Source organism: Corvus cornix, chromosome 7 (assembly GCF_000738735.6).
Source record: "Corvus cornix cornix isolate S_Up_H32 chromosome 7, ASM73873v5, whole genome shotgun sequence".
NCBI lineage: Eukaryota > Metazoa > Chordata > Aves > Passeriformes > Corvidae > Corvus > Corvus cornix.
In genome coordinates, this window is record NC_046337.1 from 25959996 (window position 1) to 25987302 (window position 27307).

At 39.8% G+C, this 27307-nt stretch overlaps 1 protein-coding gene across 6 annotated transcripts in view; it reads left to right on the top strand.

Moving 5' to 3' along the window:
- PARD3B (par-3 family cell polarity regulator beta) overlaps window positions 1-27307 on the top strand; it is a 402302-nt gene that overhangs the window by 337104 nt on the left and 37891 nt on the right. For 5 of the 6 annotated variants that reach the window (XM_039554936.1, XM_039554938.1, XM_039554937.1 and 2 more), the window contains one exon: window positions 13846-13981. The exons of the other annotated variant lie outside the window; for it this stretch is intronic. In XM_039554936.1, coding sequence (XP_039410870.1) covers window positions 13846-13981 — 136 coding nt within the window. The remainder of the gene's footprint in view (window positions 1-13845; window positions 13982-27307) is intronic. 6 annotated transcript variants of the gene reach the window in all.

Consider the following 27307-nt stretch of genomic DNA (forward strand, 5'->3'; position numbering starts at 1 on the left):
CCATCCCACATGTGATTTAGATTAACTGCTCTTCTGTTTAGTTCATATAATGCCTCAACAGCATGATCTGATTTGCTGTTTTCACATAATCCATCATTAATTCTTTGAGTTACAAAATGACATTTTTTAGTAGCAGATGGAGGGAAATGGGCTCCTCTACATTCAGAAGGGAACTTCACTTTCTCCAATGTCGCTTTATTTATCTGATTTTTGTTTTAAATGTGGTTTCCTTTTACAAGTATGAGGATTTTGGGGAGCGGTAATGCTTCTATTAGAAGTGTTGTCTTTAAGGCTGCCTTTCATCAGAGGTGGAACTAAGTAGCAATCACTGGCCACAGACCTCCAGCTCTGATGGTAAGGGAAGAGAGGAGTGGGTGTTTCGGCAGCATGCACAGATTGCCTCCTCCTCCTCCATCTGAGGAAGCTGCTGTTGTGGCTGCCAGAGGAAGCTTTTGGGCTTGTAGAGGACAGCTGTGGCACCCACATGGCTCCCGTCAGTGGTGGCAGCAATAGGAATAGGAGCCATAATCACAGTGCTCTCCTAGCACAGGCAGTGCAGGAGAACAAGTAGGAGCGACTCTCTGGGGAGTCAGAATTGTTTCCAGAGCTTGGAAAAAGAGGAGAAAGGGAGTAGAGAGTTGCATGGAGATGGGGGAAGCTGTCTCCTTCCCACTCTTTCCATGCACGAGAGGTGCAGAAGCTCTGCACCCACTCTTCCCCAATCTATCAGTCCTTTGCTAATTGTCTTCCCCTGCCTAAAACCTTTTGGTCCTTGCCTGCCCTCCTCCCCTTTTCTCCTCACAGCCTGTTGGAATCTTCCCTGCCTCCATATGAGCCTTACTCTGCCATTGCTGAATTGCATTTTGCCACCCCACGAATGAGAACAAATTAAACTACTTTATCTCGATCATTTGTGCAGCAAAATGCAATTTGCTTGTGTTGCTGCAGGTCTTTGAGCCAACTCTGTTCTGGACACTTTTATCACTTTGCAATCTAATCTGCTGAATATCTCAGAGCCTCTTGCATTGAAAGAAAATGTGTTTTTAAGACAAATTTTTTTTAAATCCAGCTGTATATTTATGCATGCACAAACCCACAGTGATATACATGTCCTCATTTATGTATGTATGTACCTGTATGATAAATAAAAAAATACATATCACACTTTAAAAGTCCACACCTAACTTGCTAATGTCAGCTACAGTTGATGGACAGCCAAGTCAGACTCTTTTTATAGTCCATTTCTAAAATGAAACCATAAATTTTAAACCCAGGCTTCATCATTGCAGAGAAAAAAGCTTTTCCAGCCTATTGATGAAATATAACATTTGATAGGATTTATGAGGCCCAGATTCAGGAGGATAATTTGCAGAGCACTTAAAGCTCCTTTTTCCTGCCCTTTGCCTTCCCTCCTCTCAAATACACATACCAAAAAAAGCCATTAGTAATGAAAAATTATTAAGGAAGATTTTTCTTGATTCCATACAAATGTCAATTTGTGAGATAAAAAGAGGAAGAAAACAGTTGCAGGAGCTCTTACAGTAAAGGGGTCTAAGTAGAGCCAGGCTGCTGTATGAGAGGAATATTGGCTTTTACTGATAAATACACAGTGTGATTATTTGCTGTAATACAGTCATTTGTAATGTGTCTCTGTGTGTATGATTTTTAATAGTACCGGATGGAATTTATTTTTTTATCGCATTGAGATATTCACAAACCAGCCACATAAAGTTAAAAATAAAACCGATACCCAGCTTCTTGGTATCTTGATAAAGTTTCCTTCTGGCTTGTATTACCAGAGTGATAATTTCAGAGGAAAAACATCTTCTGTAACTTGTGATCACAGTATCTGTCAAATGGTAGGAAATGAAGAAAACTGCCAGACAGTGTCAGATTTATTAACAGCTCTAAGAAAACCAAAATTAATGCGTTTTCTCTTCTTTGATGGGTTGAAATGTCCATGTGCTGTACTTATCTTAATGGACAAGTGAAGGAAGTAGCACTCATCAATTAAGTCTCTCATTAAGCTGACTACAGCTTAATCTGGAGCACATGCAGCAGTACTATATGCGTACCAGGTTGTACCCTCAAAGGTGTGGTGGTTGTTGTTAAGGAGTGCTCATCCTGCAGATGCCAGGAGCAAGCAAGCTCTGTGCTGCCTTCAGGGACATGGAGCAACCCGCTGGACCAGGGAGAATGCAGTCCTATAGGGCAGGGAGGGGGGACAGTCATGGAAACAGGCTGTGCCACTTGTGCCTGGGGAGCTGCTGGCCTGACTTCCATTGGAAAACCATATTTGCACATGTTGATAACCAATCTTCAACCATTTGGGCTGAAAATGCTTATGTAGGAGGCTTGCTGAAGCTGAATTTTTATGGAATCAGATAACAGCTGGGGGTTTTTTTGGGGGGGAGTGGTAGCTGGAAAGAAAAGATGACAAGGGGTTGTTTTGTCTGTGCAAAAAGTAAAAAAGCAGCAGCATATATTCTTTCAACAAGAATCTGTAGTTTTTCCATATGCTGGAATGGGGTCTTTATATTTTGGAAGGGAACACAGCCTAGTCTTATACCAGACTGTGGCTTTTGCCACCCCTTGAACGGTGACAATTTGACTAAATTTTAAGATTTAGAGTACTTCCCACACACATGATAGAAACTTGGCTGCTAACTTCACCAAAAGTACTCGTCCTGAGCTGCCAGAGCCGATACATGTTTTTGCAATAGCAGGTTTTGGCTGCAGGGACCAGATAGACTCCTGTTGCAGGAACGAAGGATGAGGTGAACAGGTTGTTCAGTGATGATCAGTGTTCCCAGGCCCTAACACCCCACCTTCCAGGGAGGAAAATGGTGAGCTGATTTGAATGCCCTAAAAAATGCCATGGAGGGGCAGGACAAGAATCGGAACAGAGAAGAGGCTGGGGCAGATAGAGGATGGGGAGAATAAAGGGGAGTGCTGGGCCAGGCCGTAGTTGTGGGCAAGATGTGGATGCTTCCAAGTAGAGAGAAGTTTACCAGTACTGCAGGTTTGATGTTCTGTCAGTGTGTCAGACATGAGCACCTCATTTGAACCAGTGCTGAAAGGAGGACGTGCTGTTGTGTGTCCCACACCACCTGCAGCCCCATCCTCACTGGCACCTGCTTTGTGAAGTGCTCCTGGGAGATGGATCTCAAGGAGTGCTGGGAGGGGACATGCTGACCTAGGTGCATCAGGGGAGGTGTTTCTGTACTACAGCTGCCTGTGGGACAGAGATTTCCTTTATGGGAAGCCAGTAATGGGTGGAGGAAATTGGCATCCTTGGCTGGAAGACAGGAAGGGAAAGACTTCCAAACATCAGGATGAGAACAGGGAATCGAGGCAGCAAGACAAAAACAGATGGGAAAATATTTGTAAGGTGTGTTTCTAAACATGGCAGTTGAAAGCATATAAGAATCATTCTGTAGAGGCAGAGGTGAGCCTGCACCAGAACACTTGCTCTAGCATTTCTGGGACTCCCAGCCAAATGCAGAGAGAGGCTTGATCTTCCTTCCCCGGGCAAGGTATGCCAAAAAAATGGTTCTGTATAGTTTGAAGATTCCGTTACTTCATTTTTTCCTTTTTAATTTAACATTTTTCAAAGGAATTACTAAAAAGGAGTAGGGCTCACCTTCAGTCTTAAACACCTCTGTTCTCCAAGTGGAAAAGTGGGAATAATTTCCTACCAGAAGTGCAGTGGAGTTGCAGCTGTAAGAAGGAGCTAGAAAAACAATGCATGTCTAGAAGTCCAGGAGCTTCCATTGCCTGCATAATGAAAAGTAATAGAGTTACACTGCTGACTTGAGGCTTCCAAGCTCAGAAATACTTCTCCAAAATGCAGTTTGGCTTATAAAGAGTTTAATTCTGTTGAAGCAGAGCTTGTGATGGAAGTTGGTTGAAGGAATGTGCACTCCCCAGTCTGTGAATGCAAACTAAACAACAGTGGTCCCAGGACTCAGCTGCACCCGGGGGAAGTGCCCAAGGGGGGAGGCTGCTGGAAGGGTAGATAGGGTGGCCTTGGAAGCAGCAGAACTTTGCGAAAATTCGTCTCCCACTTCAGCATCTGGCAGGGTTTTTGTTGAACAATAACCACAAGCTAAATTTGCCATGTATAATTCCTGAGAGAAGCCAGTAGTAACTGATGTTTTGATTTTTGAGTGTCTCCCTGTGAAACTGCTCAAATCTCAGTTGTAGTTTGGAAATACTGCCCTATCAGAGAACCAAAAGGAATTTACCTTCAGGGTTGTCCCCATGGTAAGATTGTCACAAAATTTTTAGCCCCTTGCACTATTACAGTGTAGAAAATATAACTAGGCCTGTTTCTCTTGCACATCTGTTAAATGTTTCATGTGTCATTTTAGTATATACTCTGAATAAGTGAGCTTTAGATCATGGCACTGGAGTTTGGATGTTCTGAAGAGTGTGTATGGATTACACCCCTCTGCAAGAAGCCCCATGTGTTACAAGAGTCATTCGAGCATGCTCAGCAGTGCTTTCACTTTGCTGTGCCTTGCACTCACAGCTAGCAAAGTGCGTTAGAAATCATTTCATTTGTTGTCTTTGCTTTTCTTTAGCTTGTAGTTGGAGTATTAAATGCTTTCTGTACCAGGCTGACATGCTTCACCTTGCATGTGCCAGTGGCTTAATAAGAGCATCTGCTGTCTTTCTGTAGCAAATCAGATGATTTTTCTATGCACTTATATTTAGTTGTACATATAAATAGAATCCAGACACTGTTAGATGCATATGAAAGGGGACGTCAGATTGAAATGGTAACATATGAGGTTTTCTGCAGTTCCATTTATGAAGTATCAAGTTAAAAACAAAGCTGTGAAGTAGCCAGAAAACTTTTTATTTCTGCAGCCAAAGGCATATGCTTGTACAGCCTAACCTAATTAGGTCTCTGATATGTTCTTAGAATGGTCAGTATTTCATGTGTTGTATCGTTGTCTGTGAGCTGTTTTTTCATTATGGTTGGCCCTTTACGCAGCAGAAAGTAGGAAAGCACTGCTCCAGATGTCTGGCTCCTTTCACCAACTTTGTTGCTGTCTACAGCAGAATTTGAGTTTTAACTCTACAGAGCAAATTCCCTTTGAATCTTTGGATACCCTTAAACAGTATAGTACTGGAGTATGTGTAAATGTCTACAAAGTACAGTGATTGGAGTGGCTGGTTTAAGAGGAGCTATAAAATGGTTCCAGCTGGAGTGCATTCTTGAGGTAAGCTCAAAATGCACTCTAAATTGTCAGCACACTACTCAGAAAAAACACAAGAAACAAATCATCTTTAGTGTGCTTTGCTTCTCTTAATGCACATAAGGATAGTGTAAATGGAAGCTGGTCAATTTTCAACAGTTTGTGTAAAATTGTCCCTAGGTTTTGCTTCTGTACTTCAGCCTTTGTGAGTAAATGCATCACACAGGGTTGTAAGTATACTATACCTGTGTGTATTTCTGTGGTCATAATGCTGTCTATATTTCAATAAGTATTATGTATCTGTCCATTAATATTTATATGGAATGGAGAGCTTTGGTTCTTGCAATTTTTAATAAACATTGATGGTGTTACTAGTTTATACAGAACATTCAATATGCTCCATCAAAATGGCAGCTCTAATTAGGTTCCTTGAATTAGCTAATGGATTTTGAGAAAGATAGCTTACAAAGCTCTTACAGCTGTCCAAGATATTCCTGCCATGGCAGAAAGACAAAAGGCTGCTGGAAGCTACAGCTTTTAAAGCGTTAGAAATGCAGCTGACAGTTAAAAAAGATAAATTACATTTGTATTTTTTTTCCTGTAAAAGTCCTAACGCTGGATTAATGTTATCCTTGTAGTGACCATTCATTAAAAACACCCCAAAAATGCCAACTTTATAGTAAGGATGTGTTTTGGCTCTGAGAGCTGTGCTTTTCCCTGATGCTTTGCACATTATGGGAATTCTTTTTTATTTTTAAAATGTAAGCTGTATCTGTCGCAGAATTACAGACACAGAGAACTTTTTTTTTTTTTTTTTTTTTTTTTTGGTGGAGGCTGAGTTCTCTACCTCCTCTCTAGCTAGGCCAGGTATTAAAAAAACAAACCACACAGAGTATTAGATTAGTTGCTGCCACTCTGCCAGTGGCATAGACTGGCATGTATGTAACGAAGAGCAGATGATACAGTCTCTAGTGTGAAACTTGGAGAAGTAATTTCTGAGAGAAAATGGATAGTTACTCTGGGCTTTGAAATTTTCAACAAAATATGTTTTAGAACATGGGCAGCGGCATCTACTGTGAAGGAATTCTTAGATCCTCAATTCTTCTCTCACAAGGGAGTGCAGAAATGAAGACTGCACTGAATTGTCACCTTCTCTCCCTCCTGCTTTTGCTTTGTGTGTGGTAAAGAGAATTCCTGAGGGACTTCTTAATGGCTAATTCATTGGAAGTTTGTAAAGCAGTTATTATTTCAGCTTTAGTGATAAGTTTAATAAACGGTAGTGCAAAAAGCAATAGCCTGTAAGTGAAAAAAACCTAGCTGCCAGTTGCAGGCAGGTGTGATAGTTTTTAAGAAATACTGTTACATTTCTGCACTGGAGTTTAGCATTCAGTCTTTGCTTTGTTGAATTGTTAAAGCTGCTGTAAATGGAATTTGGAGGGCTGAAAAATCTGCTCTGTGTTGATGTGACCTATCTATTCTAAATATGCCAGCTGCTTTACATCAGTGAAGTAAAATACCCCCTCCCAAGCTGTGTTGTAATACAAAGTGCCAAAAAAGGCAATTTAAGTACTTTGCCGTGTAAATCCAGATGAAATTACCTTGGAGAGAAGGCCTTCAATTATGCCTCACACGTGACTTCTGCATGATGGATAAAAGGCATAATTGATATCATCTTTAGTGAAGAAACCAGAAACTGTTGCATTGTCTAGAGGCTACTGAAAATACCAGGAAAATCTGTTTTTCATTATTTTCATTGTGTATTGTTTATAGAGAGTTTGGTTGTTGTCAGCAGCCGAGTCCCTAATCTCCCTGCTTTCCTAGCCCTTCAGAGACAAGTGCACATCTCACATCAACAAGACAGCAGTAAACTGGTCCCATGCCAGAAACAGACGTTGCCATTAACCAGCCTGAACTGGAAAGGCATCTTTTTTTTATTATTAGTTAAGGTCTGGTGATTGCCTTCTTTGATGAGGCACAATACATGGAGCAGAGAAAAGGAAAAAAAATGACCTTTCTTTGAAATAAAGATGACAATCTGGCTACAAAGAAGAAAATGTCTGCCTTTTTCTCTTTCCTTTCTACTTGATTGCAAATAATGTGTTTCTGTTAGAGTAGCATATACCATATCTGCTTGCAGTGAAGTTAAATCTCAGTATGCCAATTCTGTTTCCATAAAACAACAAATTAGGCTATACCTCCCGTTATTCCTGGCCAGCTGCAGTCAACTATAAGTTATAAAGGAGAGTAATGGAGATGAGAAGTGGCTGGTTTGAAAAGATGATGCTCATTTGAATGTCTAGGCCGTCTGCCATGACAAACAGGAAAAGGTGTTCTATGTCATGTGAAGGGAGGAAAACATAAAAAGTTGCTTTGTGTCAAGCCACTGAGAGATATTTTATAAACAGTTTGGAAAAACTGAAAGTGATACAAATCTGTTGGTCTGAATCTTCAAATGGTTCTTTTGAGGCTTCTGTAAACATATTGTGAGCTATTTGGGGAAAGAAAAGGTTAATGACGTTGCTAATTCATATCATGCAAGGTTTTCTTTCCTTCTTTCTTCCTAATGAGTGTGTAGGAACCTGAGAATATCATATTCTCTCTTTCCACTAAGCTCCTAATGTCAAGAGGTCAGCAGTGATGTTACAGGGTCAATAGGACTCAATTTACGTCCAGACAAATGGTAGTCATGTGCTGCCCTAGGAGGCTTTGACCTTTTGGACAGAAGTAGTTGTACTGCTTTTATGTTAGCCTAAAGAATTGAAAGGTGACAGTGTATGTTCCACTGAAGTACATGATTTTTTAAAATATTGTAAAACAGATTAAGATTCAGGGATTTTAATATACAGATTCAAATAAGTGTAAATAGCTTCTTCAGTGTAATTTGTTTTTCTGCAGCTTATTTATGATTCTTTGTATGTACTTATGTGCATAGAGAGAAACACATCCATCTAATGCCTCTCACATCAGTCCCTCTGAGCAGACCTTCTCAGACAGTCCTGCCTAAATGGAACAGGACTCAAAGTCTACCTACTTTGCCCGAGTGTCCAAATCAAGTGTCCTTGTCGAGCCCCTCTCCACTGAGAAAGACAGTAATTGTATATACATCAAGTATATTCCTGCCCAGAGCAAGAAAGCTGGTGTTGTGGAGACCAGTAAAGCCATGGTTCCAGTTCCTAGAAAGATGTCATTCTTAACTTGGGTCCTCAGTGTGGGGTGTGTGTAGCCAAAACCCAGGCTGGCTTTGACTGAACATCAAAGGTGATTCCTGAACCTGCAAGGCAATATCAGTGATGTCAGCAAGGCATTTCTGACCAATCTTTCCTTGCAATACTATTTCATATGAAAACAACAAATGTTCATTTCTCTCTAAAATCTCTTTCTCTTGGTGGTGACAAAGATGAAAGCTGAAATATTATAGAATTATGTTCTTACTATTGATTTTCTTTTTATCGCTTCCCACCATTCTTTTTATTCCTTCTTCCTATTGAGGTTGCAGAAATACCTTCATAAGCAATAAAGATACTTTCTACTTCAGGGTAGAAATGCAAGGGCTGGAACTGAAAGAGTAACTTACTCAAATATTTATTTGTTATAACTTCAAAATGGAAGTTTTACTCTAAATGAAAGATACTCTTACATGCTCTGTTGGGCACCCTTATACTGTATATCTTTGTATGCCACTGTGTTCCTTTCAGTATGTAAAATTAGTTTTGTTTTTTAGCAGATCGTGAATGGAAGATTGTCCATTCTTTAGAGTCTGTGAATCACATTTTGTCTTGGATTTGTTTGTTAATAGAAAATTCTCTAAAAGAATAATTTTCCTTTTTCTTTTTCTTCTTTTTTTGTTTGCTTGTTTTGTTTTATTTTAACTTGGAAGCACCAGTTGTTTGCTTAGGGGGCTGACAGTCAGCTGGGTGAAATCAGTGTTTGAAAGAAGTGGCTGGCAAAAAAGCCCTGTGCAATAATGATGTGTTTAGGAAAACCACTGGAAACAAAATGTTTATTGCCTCTTTAAATGTATGTTTATATATAGCTTTAAGTGGTTCATCTTACTTCATATGTGCAACACTTGTTTTTAATTTTGTATTATCAAGAAAGCTTCAGTAACTCACTGATTTAAAAAATGTCATTTTAACTTGAATGATGGAAATCCAGATTAGCAACTCAGAGGAAGAACACAGAGGAGATTTTACTGTGCAAAACCTGAGCCATACATATTTAATACTGATTATGGTGTTTCGATTCTTTGAAAAAAACCTAGTCATATTGGATATATTATATTATTGCTGTGGTTCTTGTTCATCTCTTCAGAGATGATGCGGTGAAATTTCACAGAGTTTACATAATGTCAGAGAGCTTGAAGCTCAGTCTCTGCTACGTTATGGTTCCCTTTTTGTATTGGGATGTCTGTTCCAGCTGTATCGGTTGAGAGGCTGTTTCGAAGCCGGTCCCTTTTCAGTCACAGTGGGCAAGGTGGGCCCTGCGTGGTGCTTCTGACAGGTGCAGGCACGGGGCCGGGGAGGTGATTGCTGGCAATTCTTTACCCACTTGGTGGTACAGCCCCAGCAGCTGGACTAGAACGATCATGTGGGTTAGAACGATAGCACTGACTTGTTTTTATCCTTCTCCCAAACCAGAAGAAAGCTTTGGTTTTAAGGACTGTATTTAACAAAACTACAGAATGACTGCCAGGAATGTGCTTTTTCCTCTTTTGAATGTTCACGTTAAGAGTTTTTTTTCTTTTCTATTTCAAAAAAATCCCTTGCAGTGTGTGCAGCTTACTGGAAGAGCTGTTGAACTTTTCTTAAGCTTGTTTATGGCTTGGGATTTTGGACATGTTTTGTTACTATTGTTTGAAATCAGCACCTGGGTCTTTACAACTCTTTTTGAAGTTTCTCAGAGATTTATTCCTACACGGAGACATTATTTTTAAACTTCCCAGTATCAGCTGCTTCTGAATCAGTCTCCTTACACGTAGCACAATTTTAGGAAATCGTTCTGAAATCAGTTGGAAAATGCAGAGTGAACGGTTCTCTCAGTCTTACAACACAGAGAAGCCCGTGAGTAGATTAAATGTTGGATCCTGGGAACATGTGATGGTGGAGGGAATGGTAAATGTGTGGTTGCATGGTTTCCTTAAGGATGTGTAGCATGGCTCCAGAGCCATGTCAGGGAAGCAAGTGTGCACAAAATTGTAGATATGATGACTGTAATATTTATATCTCCTCAAGGAGAGAGCACTGCATTAAATGTAAAGCTACTGTAAAAGAAATCTGTCTGCTGTACTTACTAGGCTTGCTGAAAAGCTTCAGTAAGTGTCCTTAATGTAAGCTGACTTTGATTGGAGCATTGTTTTTATATTTTATCTATAAGTTCAGGTCCCTTTTCAGTATAAATAGTCATGCATCTGAAACATTTGAACTGGTATTCATCTGCTGTTTCCCTGTCTGAGAACCGCTATCTGATCAAACCAATATTTTTTAATTATGTATTTATAGACAGAGGGGAGAATAGTTTACAGTCGATGTATGATCTTCTCTGCAAATCTTGGAATATTGTGTTGGGTTTTTTTTAATATTGCCTTATCGGTTTCTTTTTTTTATTACTGATGACTTCATTCTGCTTGAATTCAATGCTTCAATTTCTTTGGGGTAAACTAATAGATTATGTATGCGATATTTGCACAGTGCTGATTGAATTCATCTGGTGAGTTTGAATGTGGTTCATATATTCACATAATTGTCAGGAGCCAACTTGAAATTCAGAACTGTTTCATGAGCATTGCACAGGGCATCATATTTATCTCACTTTACTCAGGAGTGGGTAAAACTTTCATGGTAAGATAGAATGCAGCTCTTTCAAAAGCCAGTGTCTTTTACATTTGTGCCTAAAAACTGGTGGAGAAAAAAAAAATTGTGGTGCTTTAACTGTATCCTGAAAATATGAAGCAGATGTACTGACCCAACCCTCTTCCTACCTGTCCCCTTCACTTTTCTAACAAATTCTGAACCTGCTGGCCATTTTTGACCAGACTTGACTGGTGACTTGATGTTCAAGAGATACTGGAACACAAAGCTTCACAAAGTGAAAATAAGCAGCCTGCTAGAGAGACCCAGATGAATGCTCTTGCATTCATTCAGTGGAAACACTGCAGTGTGAACCATTATCAGACACAAGAGAACCCACAGGAGAGAAGCACAGGAAATCAGACTTCACGGAGCTGCTTGTTTCCACAGAGATTATGCTTGTGTTTTCACACTAATCCAGATGGATAACTTTCCATGTGCTGCTATCTTTCATTCAAATGTTCCTACTCATTCTCATGCTTAGGGTTTGTAGTTTAATACTGCGTGGCAGAGGTTTGCCAAAGCAAAATCTGTCAAGCCCTGTCTTGTAATATATATATAATCAGCTTGAACTCTGCAGCACCACTTCCACTTGCTGGCTCAAAGGGTTTGAGCAGAGGGAAGTTCACCTACCAGAGATCTACAGTCAGTAGAGCACAGGCTCCTGTTACTATCTCTTAAAATGTATTAATCTGGGATTTAACTTTAAAAGGGGGGAGAAAACCCAATGTGTGTGGTATTTTCAGATTGCCTCTTCAACACAAGTACCTAGAGGTAGAAAGTGGGTATGTGGCCATTAGACTACTGGTGACAGGTGCTATACAGTTTGCAGAGAGCTGCAGGGAGCCAGATTGGCTGGAATCAAACTAGACCTATTGCCTGTATTTCAGTATTTCCCTCCAAGCTAGTGCTGCTTTGGGCAATGTTGTTGGCAAAGCAACAGGGACTATACTTTGGGCCTTATCTATATGTTAGCAGCCCTCATTAAACATGTTATCTGTACTCACAAGTAATGTCAGGGGATTTCACAGGTATTGTACTGTTCATGAGCTATGGACCAAACTTCACTGTTCTGAGTGATAGTCCCCATTAGCTAGACCTCAGTTTCAGTGTTTTGCAAACTGAAAATAGTTCTCCACTATTTGACAAGAATTCATGCAAGGAATAGAGGCATTTATCTGTGGAAGGAATAAAGGTGAAGAGGGAATATACTTTTTTTTCCCCCTCAGTAGTCCACAGAGTGTATGCAAGCTTTCTGCACTGTCTTGGCAGATCATGAGAAAAATTTCATATGCTCTGGAAGATTTCAGTAAGTCAGCCAGAGAAGCTTGAAACCTCTGGGACTTTGTAGAGTGGATGGATAACTTAGGCTTCAGGAAAGGAAGTCATTGATTTTTCATGGAAACATACTGATGCCTCAAGTACATATTTCCAATTGTAACTGCATATTTAGTTGCATTTGCAGCCTACATGGAATTTCTCTTAATTGGTAGTTAATTTCCAACCAGTCTATATTGCTGATAGATACTAGAAGCTAAGTATTATTGAACTCATGGGTTTATGTCCAATATTTTGTATGTGCTGTCCAAATTCAGTTTGCTATGCAAATCCTATGAAAGGCTTCCCTAGATTCTGGCATACTCATAGTGGAGTGCAATGTAGCAAGCTGCTCCACTGAGTCTGTGCTCAGGTGAATAAATCTCTGTGTCTGTAGTCCACTGGTGGTGAGGCAGAGTTAAGGTTGTAGATTAAGAGAATATATGATGATGTGCTGCAATAACAATGGTTTGAGTTTAGGAGCAGCCACAAATTAATTGTATAATTAATAATCCCCTGTGAATGCCAGTAAATGCTACTTAGCTATACAGTCAGCACTCACCCCAGTGCTGACTACAGCAGGGCTGGAAGTAGCTGCAGGAAACTTTTAATTATTAATTTTAAATATGACCAGAGGTTTTTGAATTCTTAGCCATTTTCAGGATTTTATTTAATACTTCCTGGTTATAGCTTGAGCTTCCACAGTTGTACAAGCCCAGCTGTAAGGTTTTAGAAGGCTCACTAGGGTCAAAACCCACAGAAAGGCATGTGTTTAACTTGATAAACGAAGCAACTCCACTGGATTTACCAGAGCAGTTTTCAGTGTATGCAGTCCTGCATACAAGTGAGTCTTTGTGGATTACTAAGTGAATTACAGTTTAATTACCACTTTAAAAAGATGGTGTCAAGATTTAATAGTGGGCTTTCCCATCTCTCTTGCCTCCCCTGGATTTTCATGGCTGATGTTTGAGTTCTTTGTATAATTGGGAGGGAGTTTGGTTTTTTTCATGAGACGAAACTTTCCTGTGCTTCTCTGTGAATAGTAGTTTATTCTTTTCCTAGAACATATGTAATTTTAGGGAAATTCCACATTTAGCATGGGAGCAAAAGGAAACATTTTTTGTCAGCTTATCATCATCATTATTATTATTAAAATATGATAGTCATTTATAGCTGCTCACAGGAATGTTAAAAGTTTTCTTGTGCCCCCCATCTGTCTGCATCCATCTGTTGTCTCTTGTCTTGTACAGGAATTGTTAAGTTCTTTGGACAGGGACAGTCTTTTTTAAAAACAGGGATCAAGTTCACATTTAGCAGCTTTGTCAATATAAGAAAGCAAAAATAAGGCTGATATGGGCCAGTGGGAACTATGCAAATCAGGAAAATCAAACATAATCAATTTGTCTTGGGTGTGTACCTGGTCTCAGATATGTGTGTTCATAGGAGTTTTATTTAGATTTTTTTTTCCCCCTCAGTGGCTGCACAGGTGGGGGGAATGCTGATCGTATCCAGAGGTTACGGAAGGAGTACCACCAGGCCAGGCGGGAGGGCTTGCCCTTCTATGAGGACGACGAGGGAAGAACGCAGCTCTCTGACTACGACCAGCTCTGGGTAGGTCCACTATGGGATCCAAAGGGCTTTTGCAACATTCAGAGTTAGCAGAAGGTGCTGACTTGTTTGTGTTTTCTAGAAATCCTGTATCAGTTTAACATGAATTTAGGGAGTTTATATGAATGGAGAAATCCTTCATGCCAGCCTACCAAAAAAAAAGTTAATAGTGAGAACTTGGCTAAAATTAGCTTGTCGGTTCACTGTGTTTGATTTAGGCCCAGATTTCCTCCTTTAAGCCCAAGATAGAGAGTGACTGCCAAACTTTGTCACATGTGGTAACATCAAGGGTTTTCAGATGGATTCATGGTACTCTGGCTGTTCATCCAGTAATTCTCTGGGCTAACAAGAGCATTAGAAGAGCAGACTCTCACTGTGCTTAGCTGCAAAGTCAGAGGGAGGAAATAGAGGCATGTCTGTCCTACCCTTCCTTCTGCACACGGGACAGTAGCAATCTGGCCACGTTACAGCCTTTGTAACTTTTAAAAGGTGAAAAATGTAATAATTTGTTCCTCTGCCATCAAAAGATATTAAAATATTCTACAAACACTATAGAAGTGTTACAGGCATGGTGTATTATTCCCTGTTTTACATCTAGGACTCACACTACACAGAGACATACGAAGAGTATGTCTTCTCCCCACTGATGAAGAGTAACCTATAACCTATAGAAGAAGCAGAGGTTAAATCAACAGTGCCAGATTTTTGAATGTGTTAAATAAATGCAACAGCCATAGTCTAGGGGTACTCAAGAGCTCTGCCTGAGCAAGTTTTGAACTTGGACTCTGTCTCTTTAGAAGTAATTATAAGCAACCAGCATTCAAAAATGTAACTTTGATAAAATGCAATTTATGCTAAATTCAAAATTTTAGTTTAAAAAAAGACAGAATTATGTTAAAATCTTTAAAATCTATATACATCTGAAGTTTGAACTAACATTGGTTTTAATGTCTCCAAACTACTGGTGTGAATGATGAAGTGAAATCTGCAATGACTGGGACTATAGTACAAAAAATCCTGGGCAAGACTAGAATTTATTGCAATCACAGAGAGATACAGAGTTAAAAGGGGTTTTTTTACATAAATTATCATATGTATTTGTTCATTAATTCCAAAACTGTTGTTGTATATATTATTCTGATTCAATTACTAAAAGTGTCATCTTCAGCGAAATAATTCTTTCCTTAGAGCAGTTAACTTTAATCCACTGCCTTAAATTTTGTGACCCAAATTTGTGAGTCAATGTACCTTCCGTTCTTCTTCTGAATTGCTTTTGTAAACTATAATAAGAATATGCATCAAATGTGTCTTTCTGGTGAAATTCTGTGTTGTGGTAAGTGTCCTGACAGGCCTCAGACTGGGTCAGGGCTACCTCTTCAGCAGCCTGAGGATTTCTACTTCTTATCTAAAACTGATAAAACCTTATTAATGCTCAGATGAGGTTGAGATTTATGATCCAGTGTGGTTTCACAAGATTCACAAAGGTTTCTTCTAGGTAATCCTCTCTAAGCCTTTTCTGTTAGGTATAATGCCCAGAGATTACTGATTTCCAAAGCTTTGCTTTTCCCATGAGGCATGTTGTTCTTAATCAAAGCACCTGAAAGGGTGCTTAAAGTATCTAAATCTTGAAATAATAATGATTTGTAATAGTGGCAGCAGAGTTGTTGCTTTTTGTCCTTCCAGTGCAGAATATTTGTAAATACTTTCGTTGTGAGGAACGACAGTCTGCTCAAAAATCAGAGTTTACCTTGAGGGCTTTGGTACTCTGAAGTTTGTTGCTTCAACTTCTCGTTGAAGTGGTTTCTAAACTTCAAAGACTTCTGGTCTCTTCATTGCAACAACATCACCCATTGATCCATCCAGCTGTGCTTTTGTAGGCACTGTCTTCTAGCCTTGAAAATACTGCAGCCACAGCTTGCTCTCTTTTGACTCATGGCTGAAAGTTCTACTCCTGCGTGTAGTTTTACCCTTAAAATACCTGTGTTAAAATCTACAGAGATGGAAAAGAAAGAACAAAATAGAATCAAAATATTAAAAAGAAAACAGATGTCTCAAAGCATCTTGCCATGAGAGTCCTCAAGATAGTTTGTAAGCAATGCCATCATTCCCACCTTGGGCAGCTGACCCTCAGCAGTACTGTGGTAACACAGATTGAACAACAGCTGATTTTTTTCCACCTTTACTTATCAGTGAAGAGACATGCTGATGCTTAATTGCGTAATTGTGAATAAATAAAAACTTACTCTAATCTTCAGGATGTCAAGTCTTTCTTTGAAGAGACAACAGACAGCTGAGGAGGAGGAGGAGGAAAACCTTCTGGTAGAAGTTTTCTTTCTTCACACCGGAAGTTATGGCACCAGGGAAGCTGCAGCTGGAAAAGAAATGCTGGGTCTCTGTATTTTTAAGACTCAATTAGTCCTTTCCTTACTTTTCTCAGTCGACTGTTTTACCTAAGCCAACTTTCCTGTAAGATGTCTTTCTAATGTGCAGCAGCTGCTGTAATCACTTCCCACCATCTCATGAAACATGCAAATAAGTTGGGAAAAGCAGAGGATAATTAGAGAAGACACTATCCCATCGCAAATCAGCAGCCTCAAAAATGGACCCTGGGTCTTGTCCTCCAAAATAGTATCTGAGAACTCATGAGGCAAATTTCTATCTGATAAAGCTGACATTGACAAGTGGCCTTTAGCTGACACTGTAGTGGGACAGAATTTCTAATAGAAGGGGTACTTCTAACAATCTACTTTTTTTAAGTGGGATAAATCAAGTTAAAGTGCAGAGCCGGCTGAAAAGCTAGCATTGTAAGGGAAAATGATCTCATGACAGGCAATTGGGATCCATAAATGTTTTAAAAATAAGGTCAAAAATTCATTTTAAATAGGCCTGCTATTCTCTCATCATCCATTCCTCCCCCCTGCATCCATTTTCCAATTCTCCTCTGTCCTTCTCATCTGTTGCTGGATGGATTTTTTGCTCTCTTGCGCCTTCATTCTGCTTTCTCTTCCCCACAGTCTGTTCCTTTTCTTTTTGTAAGGAACTGAATAATTCAGTTTAGTGTGTCTCCATAAACAGATGAATGTATATAGCACTGTCTCTGCTATAGAGCCAGACCCTTTAAAATTCTTTTCTAGTTCCATTGTGCTTTGGTTTGTTGTCAAGTTTTGCATCCTTTGGACTTTCTCCCCCCCATCACCCACCCCCTCTTTTGAGGTTTATAACTAGTATAAATGATAAACCAAATTCTGTATGGTGGATCACAAGGCTTAAAGTAAACCTCAGCTGGTTAGCCAAAGGACAGGCTGATAACAAGTATAAATATTGTCTAGGAAATTGAATGCCTTTTGTTGTCAGTGTAAAATGAGATTACCCTAACATTTTCTGACAGCTAGGGAATATTGGGATGTATCAGCTCTAAAAAGGGTTTAGGCATGTGCATACATGCTCATGTCTTAGTGCGACATCAGATACTCAGAGCACTCATGAACATACCCAATAAAAACCTAATCCGGGTCTCCCGAATGAGGCAGATGTTTACGTACTATTATCATAGCTGCAGTATCAGTCAGACCCTGAAAGAACTGTGTAAGAATAAGCTGCAAGAACTTAGTCACTCTAGGAGCTGGAAGGCTTTTTCATGGACAGTCTTTTTCAGGGCTTTAGAGGCACAGGCTAATAGCAGATCATGAGAAATAGCTAAGGAGCTGTCAAGATGAAGCCATGCAGTTAGCATCTGCACTTGTATTTAAGGGCATTTAAATAATGAGGAATTAATCATCTATTTGAGGATTTACTTGGATTGTCTTACAGACTTTGTACAAATCCAGTTACTTAAAACATCAATTCTTTCCTTCAGGATGGCAGTAAATCCTTGAAACTTTATCTTTTTAATGTACACTCAAGGACTGCAGGTAACACTGGCCACATTGCAAACAGTTCTTCACCTGTTAGTGACCACATCAGCTTCACCGTACGGGACCTTGGGTTAACTGGTTCTAAAAGCCATTTCCTTATTTGCAGATCGGATTTGCAAGCTTGTAAATAACCTAATGATACAAGAAAACCGGTCTCTGGATACTGGCTGTGGACATTTCAATTGAAAGAAACCTGTAATGTACTGAGTTTTGTCAGTTCCCAGCTGAGAGTAGGAAAGAAGAATCATGCCTGTGTGTGTTAAAGGCCATGTACTTTATTGTGTGCCTGGCAGGATTCCAAGCCTAAAACTCAACGAGAACAAAGAAAGGAGCATTAATAACTGCATTATTTTTCCATAATGTGTCAAAGGGTTCTGCGCTTCCTTCAGGATGAATAAGGAGCTGTTTGTACTTTTCATGATCAATTAATTCCAGGTTCAGGATGTTGTATTTCAAATAGGTTAGGTTCCTAAAACACGCAAACATTTATGTTGGACTATGGTTAGAAACCAGAATTCCAACTTCTAGAATAGTAACATTCCTGTCTTCTAGCGCAATGGGAGAAGCTGACAATTTTATGTGAAACCATATAGCAGAAACTGATGCAAATTCCAGACTTTCTGAGTCCACAGACTATTAGTAGAAAACATTAAATAAAAAGAAAAATACAAGAAAAATACAATAACGTATTTAAAGTTTAGCTGCTTTAAAAAATACGGATCGGAAGTATTTTTTGTTAGAATACTAATTAAGAGAGTACACAAAACATTTTATTAGAATGTATGATCAACTTACTGATCGAGAACTTTTTATGGCCCCAACTTGTCTCTGCTTAATGAAAGTTTCAGATTGGGATGTATTGTACAGAGCTGTTCTAACTAAGAGCAATTCTGAAACTGGCCAGCTTTTGGGGGTAGTTTTGGGGGAAAATTATTTGGGAGAAATCCCTGCCAAACCTCATGTGAAAAATAAACTATTCCAAATGGCACATGCAAGGAGAGCCAAATTCAATTCCATTAATACTAGTAATAAGGAGTGACTTCTATAACTTGTTTGGAATCATTCCTACTTATACAAAGGTTAGATTTGGCACAGATTATCTGAACCAGAGGGGAGTCTGAAATGCTCATGTCTTCATGCATACACTTTGTACATGCTCTCATTTACCAGGGGAAACAGTTCTGGTGCCATATGTCGTCTTATCAAAGCTCATTGGTACTGTTTATACCCTACAATATTATGTGAATTCCAGAAATACCTCATGCCATCTATTCCACAAGGTGCCCCAGCACATAGCTGGGTTTTGCTTTTTTTCAGTGCAGGGGGGTGATTCTGAGGAAGACAAACACTAAGCACTTCTTTTACTTCATACAAGTTGTTGAAAGAAATCAGACCAAAACGTGTGGTGCTGCCAGGCTGTGGCTGTCCTTGCAGGCTCACAGTACTGAGAGATTCTAAATGTGCCAGCAATCATGTCCTTTGCAGTTAGGATAGGTTCTTCTGATATTGCCCAAATGGAGGATTTGAGTAGGGCATTGCAAAGATCATGACAGCTGCCATGGATCAACTTGATATGATATGAAAGGCCCTAGAGATCTTCCATCGTATATATTTTGCTTAATTTGCCAATATGTTAAGGGAGGCAAGAAACAAATCTCTAACTGATAATTACATTGATGAGGGGAGTTTGTAAGTAGGTAATTCACGCTGTTTAGTATGCTGAACAGTTACTGTGTTTGAGCACATAGTCCACAGCTCTGCAGCTTTTGTCTGTGGGCTTTTTATTCTGTGGGGCACAGAAAATGAGCACAAATAACCTTTTTGGAGCTAGGCTATAACCTGGCTTGACTTCAGTTCTCAGTAGTAGCTGGGTCTTTGCAGTTTGCTTCAGGTTTGGCAAGCTCCTGCCAGTATAGGCTTCAACAAGTTTCTGTCTACTTGGTGGTCACTCTGTAGACAGGGGACTGAGTGGCCACTTTCCCTGAGCATGTGTGCACACTCTGCCAAATCTCAGGCCAGCGTCACATAGAGAAGCTGGAAGAGGACTGAGATTTTAACACCGAGCCTTGGCGCATGGGGCTGCCAAAGTCAGTACTTTGCACCCTGAGCTTTCCCTTACTCACCCCCAGTGATACTTCTCTGTGAGAGCTTGGTCCCAACCCCCAGCAGCTCAGTGCCCCACACGCCAATAGAATCAAATACAGCTGCTCCTGGGTCTGACTATAAGGGTGGGTGGAAAGCAGGCTTCCTTTTAAAATTGACCTCCTCTTCCTCAGGCCATTAGTAAGAGGCCTGCTTCACCTTCTGAAAGGGGGCCTCAGTTAAAACACTCACTTTTTAATTAGAAGACAAGTCTGTAATGCCACTGAAATTCATGTCTGAAGCTAAGCATACACTTAGGTATTTGCTGGATCAGGCCTGAACTCAGGCCTCAAACCTGACCCCCTTTAGGCACAAGCTTTGGCCTTTACTACCAGGTATCCGGTGCATTTGTCAAGTGGATGCTGACATGGTTGACTTCTTTTTCAGTTCTTACAACTTAATTTCCCTGGGTCATGTTCATGTTCAGTGTTGCTGATTAAAAAGAAATCTCTTCCCTAAAACATACCAATGATCCAAAGACTTGCCTGCCTACTGTTGTGCCAGACAGCACCCCCTTGCCTGAAGATGCTGGTCACTGTCCAGCTCTGCCTGCTAGGGATAATATCCTGCAAAAACAGAGTGGTTTGGACAAAGGACTGCAAAATTTGTCCATTGAAGATCAGGGAAAGCAAAATGACCTCAGTGAGGCAAACAGCAGTGATTGCCCAGTGTGTGCAGAACTTGGGGGTCAAGGGTTGAGCTTGAAAGAAGCTGGGTCAAGCAATACAACTGTGTCACTGAGGCCGTTAGAGAGCCCAGATCTTGTATTTGTTATAGTTAAGTATGTGACAGAAGCCAACTGAAATAATGGACTTTTCATTACGTTTGATTTCTGGATTGAGTTCTTCTGTTGTGTAACTGTGCAGCACTTCTCATTACTGCAGCACAAGATCTGAGGTGGAGGCCTTGGGTCTTCTTGAGTTTTGCTGAAGTTCCTCACTGCAAAATGCCTTAGCAGAACTGGTTGTTAAATTTCATCCTAGATGCAGCTTCAGCAGTCAGGGTGTCAGTGCTCTGGCTACATTGTTGTCTTGCAGTTAAACACTAAAAAGTTCAAGATTTTTTCACAGCCAAGGTGTGAAAAGTAATTAGAATGTATCACTGGTTGCTGGTATAAGCAATTATCTATGAATATATAAAGGCCCTATTTTTCTCAACAAACAGGCAACGTTATAATTATTTAAAATGAAAAAGAAAGTCAGTGACTCAGACATGGGGAGATTGGGTGGATAACTTTATTAGTTCCCAGTCTTAAGGTCTGTAGTGCAGATGCTAATCTAATATCAAGACTGCATTAAAATAAAGTACAAAATATGAAAAAAGAGAACTGCATTTATCCCATAAGGCTGGTGCTGTACATAACTTTGACTGTTCTGCTCAAGGCCAGCTCTCTTCAATGTTCAGCCCTAAGTCTGAGTCTTAAAAAACACTGGAAAAGGGAGAAGTAACATCTTCCTTCTTGCTCCGTGCAGAATCTGACTGGAATACATTTCTTCTATCAAATGTGCTGAGTTTTGAGTTCTGCAAAAGTTAGTAATCAACTTAATCTTTGTTTGCATTTGGTTTTTAAAAACTTCTTTAGTGTTCTTGCTTGGTTTAGTACATTGAATTTGTAAGCAGAAATTTCCCAAGTCAGAATGGCACCATGCAACCTAATCTGAAGAGATGATTTTGATTTGATTTTGGTGTGTGTGTTTTGAGACACAAATCGAGGGTTTTTTATGTTGAACAAGTGTTTTGACACTAAACTCTAAGAAAGCAAGCACAACACATACTACTGCCTGTGTTTTTGCTGCTTTTTCCTTATCAAATGGCCTGACTGCTGTGTTAAAAGTCATGTTGCCCAATATTACGTAGAGTCATTCCAGCTGAATGGTACGTTGTAAGTCCTGTATGATAGGAGATACTGAGTCTTCTGTAATCCAGGTGATATTGGAATGTCTGCCTTGCAAGCAGAAATATGAGTTCTGACCCCACTGCCTCCAACGGTGTCCTGCTGTTCAGGACAGATAATATGTGAATAATCCAGTGGCCCAGAGTAGCATAGATTTCATAAAGTAGTATATCGAGTTCAGCGTGTAAGTTGTGAATGTGTACAACTGAGCAGGAGGACAAATACTGGTATCTCTTCTGCAATTCAGTCTGGTCATCAACTGTAAGATCTTTCTAGATTTAGTCTATTCATCTGTTTTCTTGCTAGGCTGGAGTAATGACTGTCAAAATTACTATTACAAATAATGCCCTTCTGTGTTAGGAATGCCAGTGCTGCACCTGACAGCAAACAAGGGCAGTAGCTCTGAAGGAACCTGGGGAAGCCTGGGTCAGGTGTATGCTTTACACCATCAGCTATTCCAAGAAAAGTCAGAGTAGCAGATAGCTAGAGTGAAATTTTGACTTTGAAGTTACTATGTGACTCAAAATGAAGGGAGTCACTTGGATTCAAGAGTTTCTTGTAATGCAGTAAGCATGGTTATATTAAATTATATTCTATAGGTCAAATTTGATGATAACTTCTTCAAGATAAAATAAAAATTTGTAATTTGAAATACATGCCTGTGCCTTCCATCTCTGGTCTGCCATCATCAAAACAAAGTCATTCTGGCAATCTAAATTCAATCTTTCCTGTGGAATGATTATAGGGGAATTTAACAAAATGCTATCTAGTGATACCCACCAGTGGATCAGTATGAACATTTACATTTGTGTTTGAAGCTAATTTTTAATGTATTTCTCTTAATTTGCTAGGAAGATACCTGTCAAGTTAGCAATTAAACTGTAATTTGGTCACTGAGGTGTTTACACGGATTAATAGATCTCTCCCTTAAGCGTATGCTCCTGGGTTTGAAATAACAACTATACTGCCTGGTAGCATGACCCCACTTGAGTTTCACACACACATGCACAAAATCAAATTCCATCACATTTTAATGCAAATTTTACCTTTGCAAATGATGGCCTGAAAAGAAAGAGTTTCCATGGTAACCTTAGGGAACACATAACCTGTTTATCATAACTTCTCCATGAAGCAAGACAGGGGGTGGGGAACATGCTTTGATGTCAGCTGTATTTTTCTGTAGACAGCATTCTGCTCTAGCACATCTAGAGAATTTACCAAAATGCTTGTGTAATGTCCTAAATCAACTTTTTTTTCCCTTCTTAGAAACAAAAGCAATTGTATGGAATAACATAGGAGGTAACTGCAATAGGCAATATTCAACTTGTTAACTGACCTTTCAGCTCCTGTCTATAGTTTGACAACTAGGTCAACATTTTGAAAGACCAATCAGAAATTAATAGTTAACAGATCTCTTCCATCACTTTATCTTTTCTTGCTTTCCCTCCATGCTTTAAACTTAGCCCTCAGGTATCCCTGCTGCCTTTCAAAGCCACTTTTTTATATTTTCTTGTTCTTTCACTTCACTGCTGAAAGTACTTTTTTGAAAAATGCCTTGAAATATCTCTGAACTCCTACATTTTGGAGCTACCACAGAAAAGAATATATTGATTATACTTCACATTTGGTGCTGGCTTTCAGAGTTGAGGTGGTGGCTCCTGGAGCTGCCATTAGCGAGAGTGAGTTTGATGGCTGTGAGCATCTGTAAGGTTGTATTTTTCCTGCAGATGCACGGTAACTCCTGGATAAAGGAAAGTATGTCTGCAACTTTTTTTTAAGGTCATTAGGAGTAAGGAACAGATGTTGAGGTTTTTCAGAATGCAGCTTTGAAGTGCCACTTAGGAGTCAACTGACAAGACTGACCCTATAGGCAGTGATTTTTGGGACTGGAACACAGAGGAACCATTGCCCACAGTTACCCATCTGGTATCCATCTGGTACCAGCAAACAACAGACAGTACCAAATCACAGAAAAACTGTACCAACTGCTAAATTGGTATCAGCAAGCAAAGAAGGTCACCACCCAACAGCAGTTGCAAGCAGGAGAAACAATGTCTGTAACATTTACAGACTGGTATCTGAAGATCCGGAGGAACCTGATGCCATAGCATATGGAAAGCAATTCCTGTCTCTAAGCCTGCTTATGCTGATGTTGTTTGCTCAGTATTAATCCAGGTTTTGGGGGGGTTTTGGGTTTGGTTTTTTTTGTTAACCATATTGAATTTGCAGTGTGGAGAGCTTTTGTCACAATGCCATTGAGAGAGTGCCTCTCTTTATTGGCATCTATGTTTAACAGGATTAAGGTGGATTTAATACCCTGTGCTACAGACTAACCATTCAAATTCTAGGAGTACTGTTCCATAGTGGTGTCAAATCACAATGGAAGGAGTTGAAGTTAACTTTTAACTCCGTGACGATTTACTCTGCAGTTTTTCTTTGATGTGAAGTATTCTTGGGGAGAGCTGTGGCAGGGGGTTGTTTTCCAATTTTATTGCCGCCTTCTTCTTCTTCCCTTTGGTAATTTTCTCCTTTCTTCCTCCTTTTCTTTTCTTGAAGCAGTGTGCTGGTTTTTACAGTAGCTAAGTGCATAGAATGCAATAATACAACAGTGAGAGATTCAGTGCCTCTAGGTGCTGCTACCCCTTCTACTCTTGAGGACCTCCAGCAAGGCATGATTTTATAGACAGTGAAAGGCTTGCTCTCCCCTGTGAAGCTGCCTGCCTGCAGGAAGCTTTTCACTGTCTATTTCCACTACTTGCTCTGCAATTTAGTTCCATGCCCTGCTATTTCCCCCTTCCCTCCCTCTTTTCTTCCCTGACATACACATGCATATACCCCCTGCATGCGCATTCAGCACCAACACCAGATGTAGGTAGACAGAGTGTTATCTCAGTGTGTGCGTTAAAACACTCAAAAATACACCAAACATTTTCATTTTGCCATCCTCATCATAAATGGAAATATTGATCTGTCCTCTGTTTGCTTTCCAGGTACTGACACTGTCATTTCATTTTCCCTAAAAAGGGCACAAGCTCATAGCTGAGCTGCAAAGCATGGCCATTACACCCTGGCATTGGTGCCAAAAACTCTGCTGACTTAGCTAGAGAAAGATGCTGAAAGCCCCTGACTTGGAGAGAAGATTCGATTCAATTCACTTCATACAATGTCTCTCATGAAGTATTTCAAAATGCCTTATATCAGGAGATAACGTAATGAGAAAATGCTTTAGAGAACTGGATATTCAGATAGCAAGACAAAATGATACACAGCAATGTACTGGAGTAAAAGAAAAGATGACTGTCATTTAAAAGCAGTAATCATCTGGATAAGTAGTCTTGTAAACTAATTACAGTGAGGAGAGAAGCAAAGAATGCAAGACTGGGAGGAACAAGAAGCAGCTTCGTTTCAAACAGGCTAAAGCAGAGTACTGGTTTCATAGAGGGAGAGGAATTACACACAGTATTGTAGAACAACTAAAGAAGACCTGCTTTAGAAGCATATCCACACATATGGATTAGTATGCTGTATATTGCATCACAAGTGTATCACTGTGACAGGTTAAGTTATTCTCTTTAGTGGCTGGGAAAAGATTAATTACATTGGCCTGGTTCAGGGGAAGAGCAATTGAAATGCCTCCGTGTAGTAGGAAAGAATCAATGCTGATGGGTGCTGTGGGTTTTTGGTTTTTTGTCTTGCTGCTTTTAAGATTTTCTCTCAACTCAAGGGAAATTTCTGTTTGCTTCTGCTTTGGAAATAGGTTTGCAAGTGAGGGTGTTGCAAATCTGGTGCTCATTAAAGACAATTAAGAGATAGAATTAACCAAAACATATTATACAACTAATGGAAAAGGAAGCCACCCACAGAGACAGACACAGGCCAGGAAATGATCTCATTTTGCTTGGTCAAAGGAAACCATAGTCCTCCAGCACCAGGGATCGGGGGTTTGCAGAGTGAGGGTTCAGAAAGCAGAGTATTTTCTTTGTGGGGCTGTGCAAAAAACACTTTGCAGTTCTGGCTTCACCTCCATCTTTGCTGTTTTCTCTCTCTTTAGTGTTGCAAGATACAGCAAATGCTGAGAGCTTGTTTTCTACAAAACTAAGGCAATTGCCATGTTTTTAAACTGTTATGGGAACAGCCTGTTTCCCTTTTAAAGTTCCCATCTGTGTTTGTATTTCCCTCAGTCTATTGCCTTTATAGAGAATTTTCTGCTCCCTCTAAATCTAACCCATTAGTTTCACCTCCTTGAACAAGAGGTAGGGCATTACCAAGAAGGAAGAGTAAATCCTGAGATAATCAGCCCTTCTTAATTCCACCATGGAACACTGCTGTTCTCAGTGTTCCTGGTGTTCATTGCATAGGGAGAAGGGACAAGTGACTCTGAGTTTGTACGTTTGTGTGTGAGCATGTGTATGTATATGTATATGTCTGTACAGAGGAACAGTCAGAAGGGGAGCATTTAATTGCCTTGCAATCGGACCAACCAAGTAGTGTTCTGATTGCATACAGCTGATTTTCTAAGTGAAAATTTTCAAACCTATTCAACAGCAAAACCAAGATCATCAGTGACTCTGGAGTGTGTGTCTGTGTTTCTTATGGGGAAGAGGAAGGATGGTTTGATTACTGTCTCTTTTTTCCTTTGGACAAGGATGTTTTTCTCATCCAAGGGAAATGCATTCTAGCAGCATGAACATAACTATTAATCAACACTTAAGCAATAATCAGTGAATGAAAAATGATGACCAGAAACTGAAAATGTACTTGCATAGCTACTTTGGAGCTTTTCCTTTGAGATCATGCCCTTGCATTTTAACGTGAACAATTCTTATAAAATTAGTGCTGATATATTCCAAAAGGCAGTGGTTTTAAAAACCAGAGCTTATTTTTCACTTTAAAAAAATACTTACAGGGAATGATACATTAAGATCTGCATAAGTAATGTTATAAAACTACCTTGGTAGTCTGAGATAGAGTCTCAGTTGATACGAACCAGTAATATCTTATGGAATTTACTTAAGAGATGAGGATGCCAAAATCATCATCAATGGAATGCTGTATTCAAAAGTGTGAAGACATGTTCAGGATACAGAGATATAAAGGTTTTTCCCGTGTATTTTCACTCATAAAGGAGATAGAGGCACCGAGGGATGCAGGTGTATGTTAGCTTTGGGAATGCCTCCAAGAGGAATCAGATGCTATTGAAATTAAAATAAAACCCCCCTCAGTATTTAGCATGCTTTCCTGAATCAGGGCCGGGGTATGTGGTGGCACCCAGCAGAAACCAAGGCAGTGTGACTCTCCTAGTGAGCAATACTTTGCTTTTGTTCTTCAAGATGTTTTTTGACAAATTTAGTTATGGTTCTAATAGCATCAAGAGTTCTT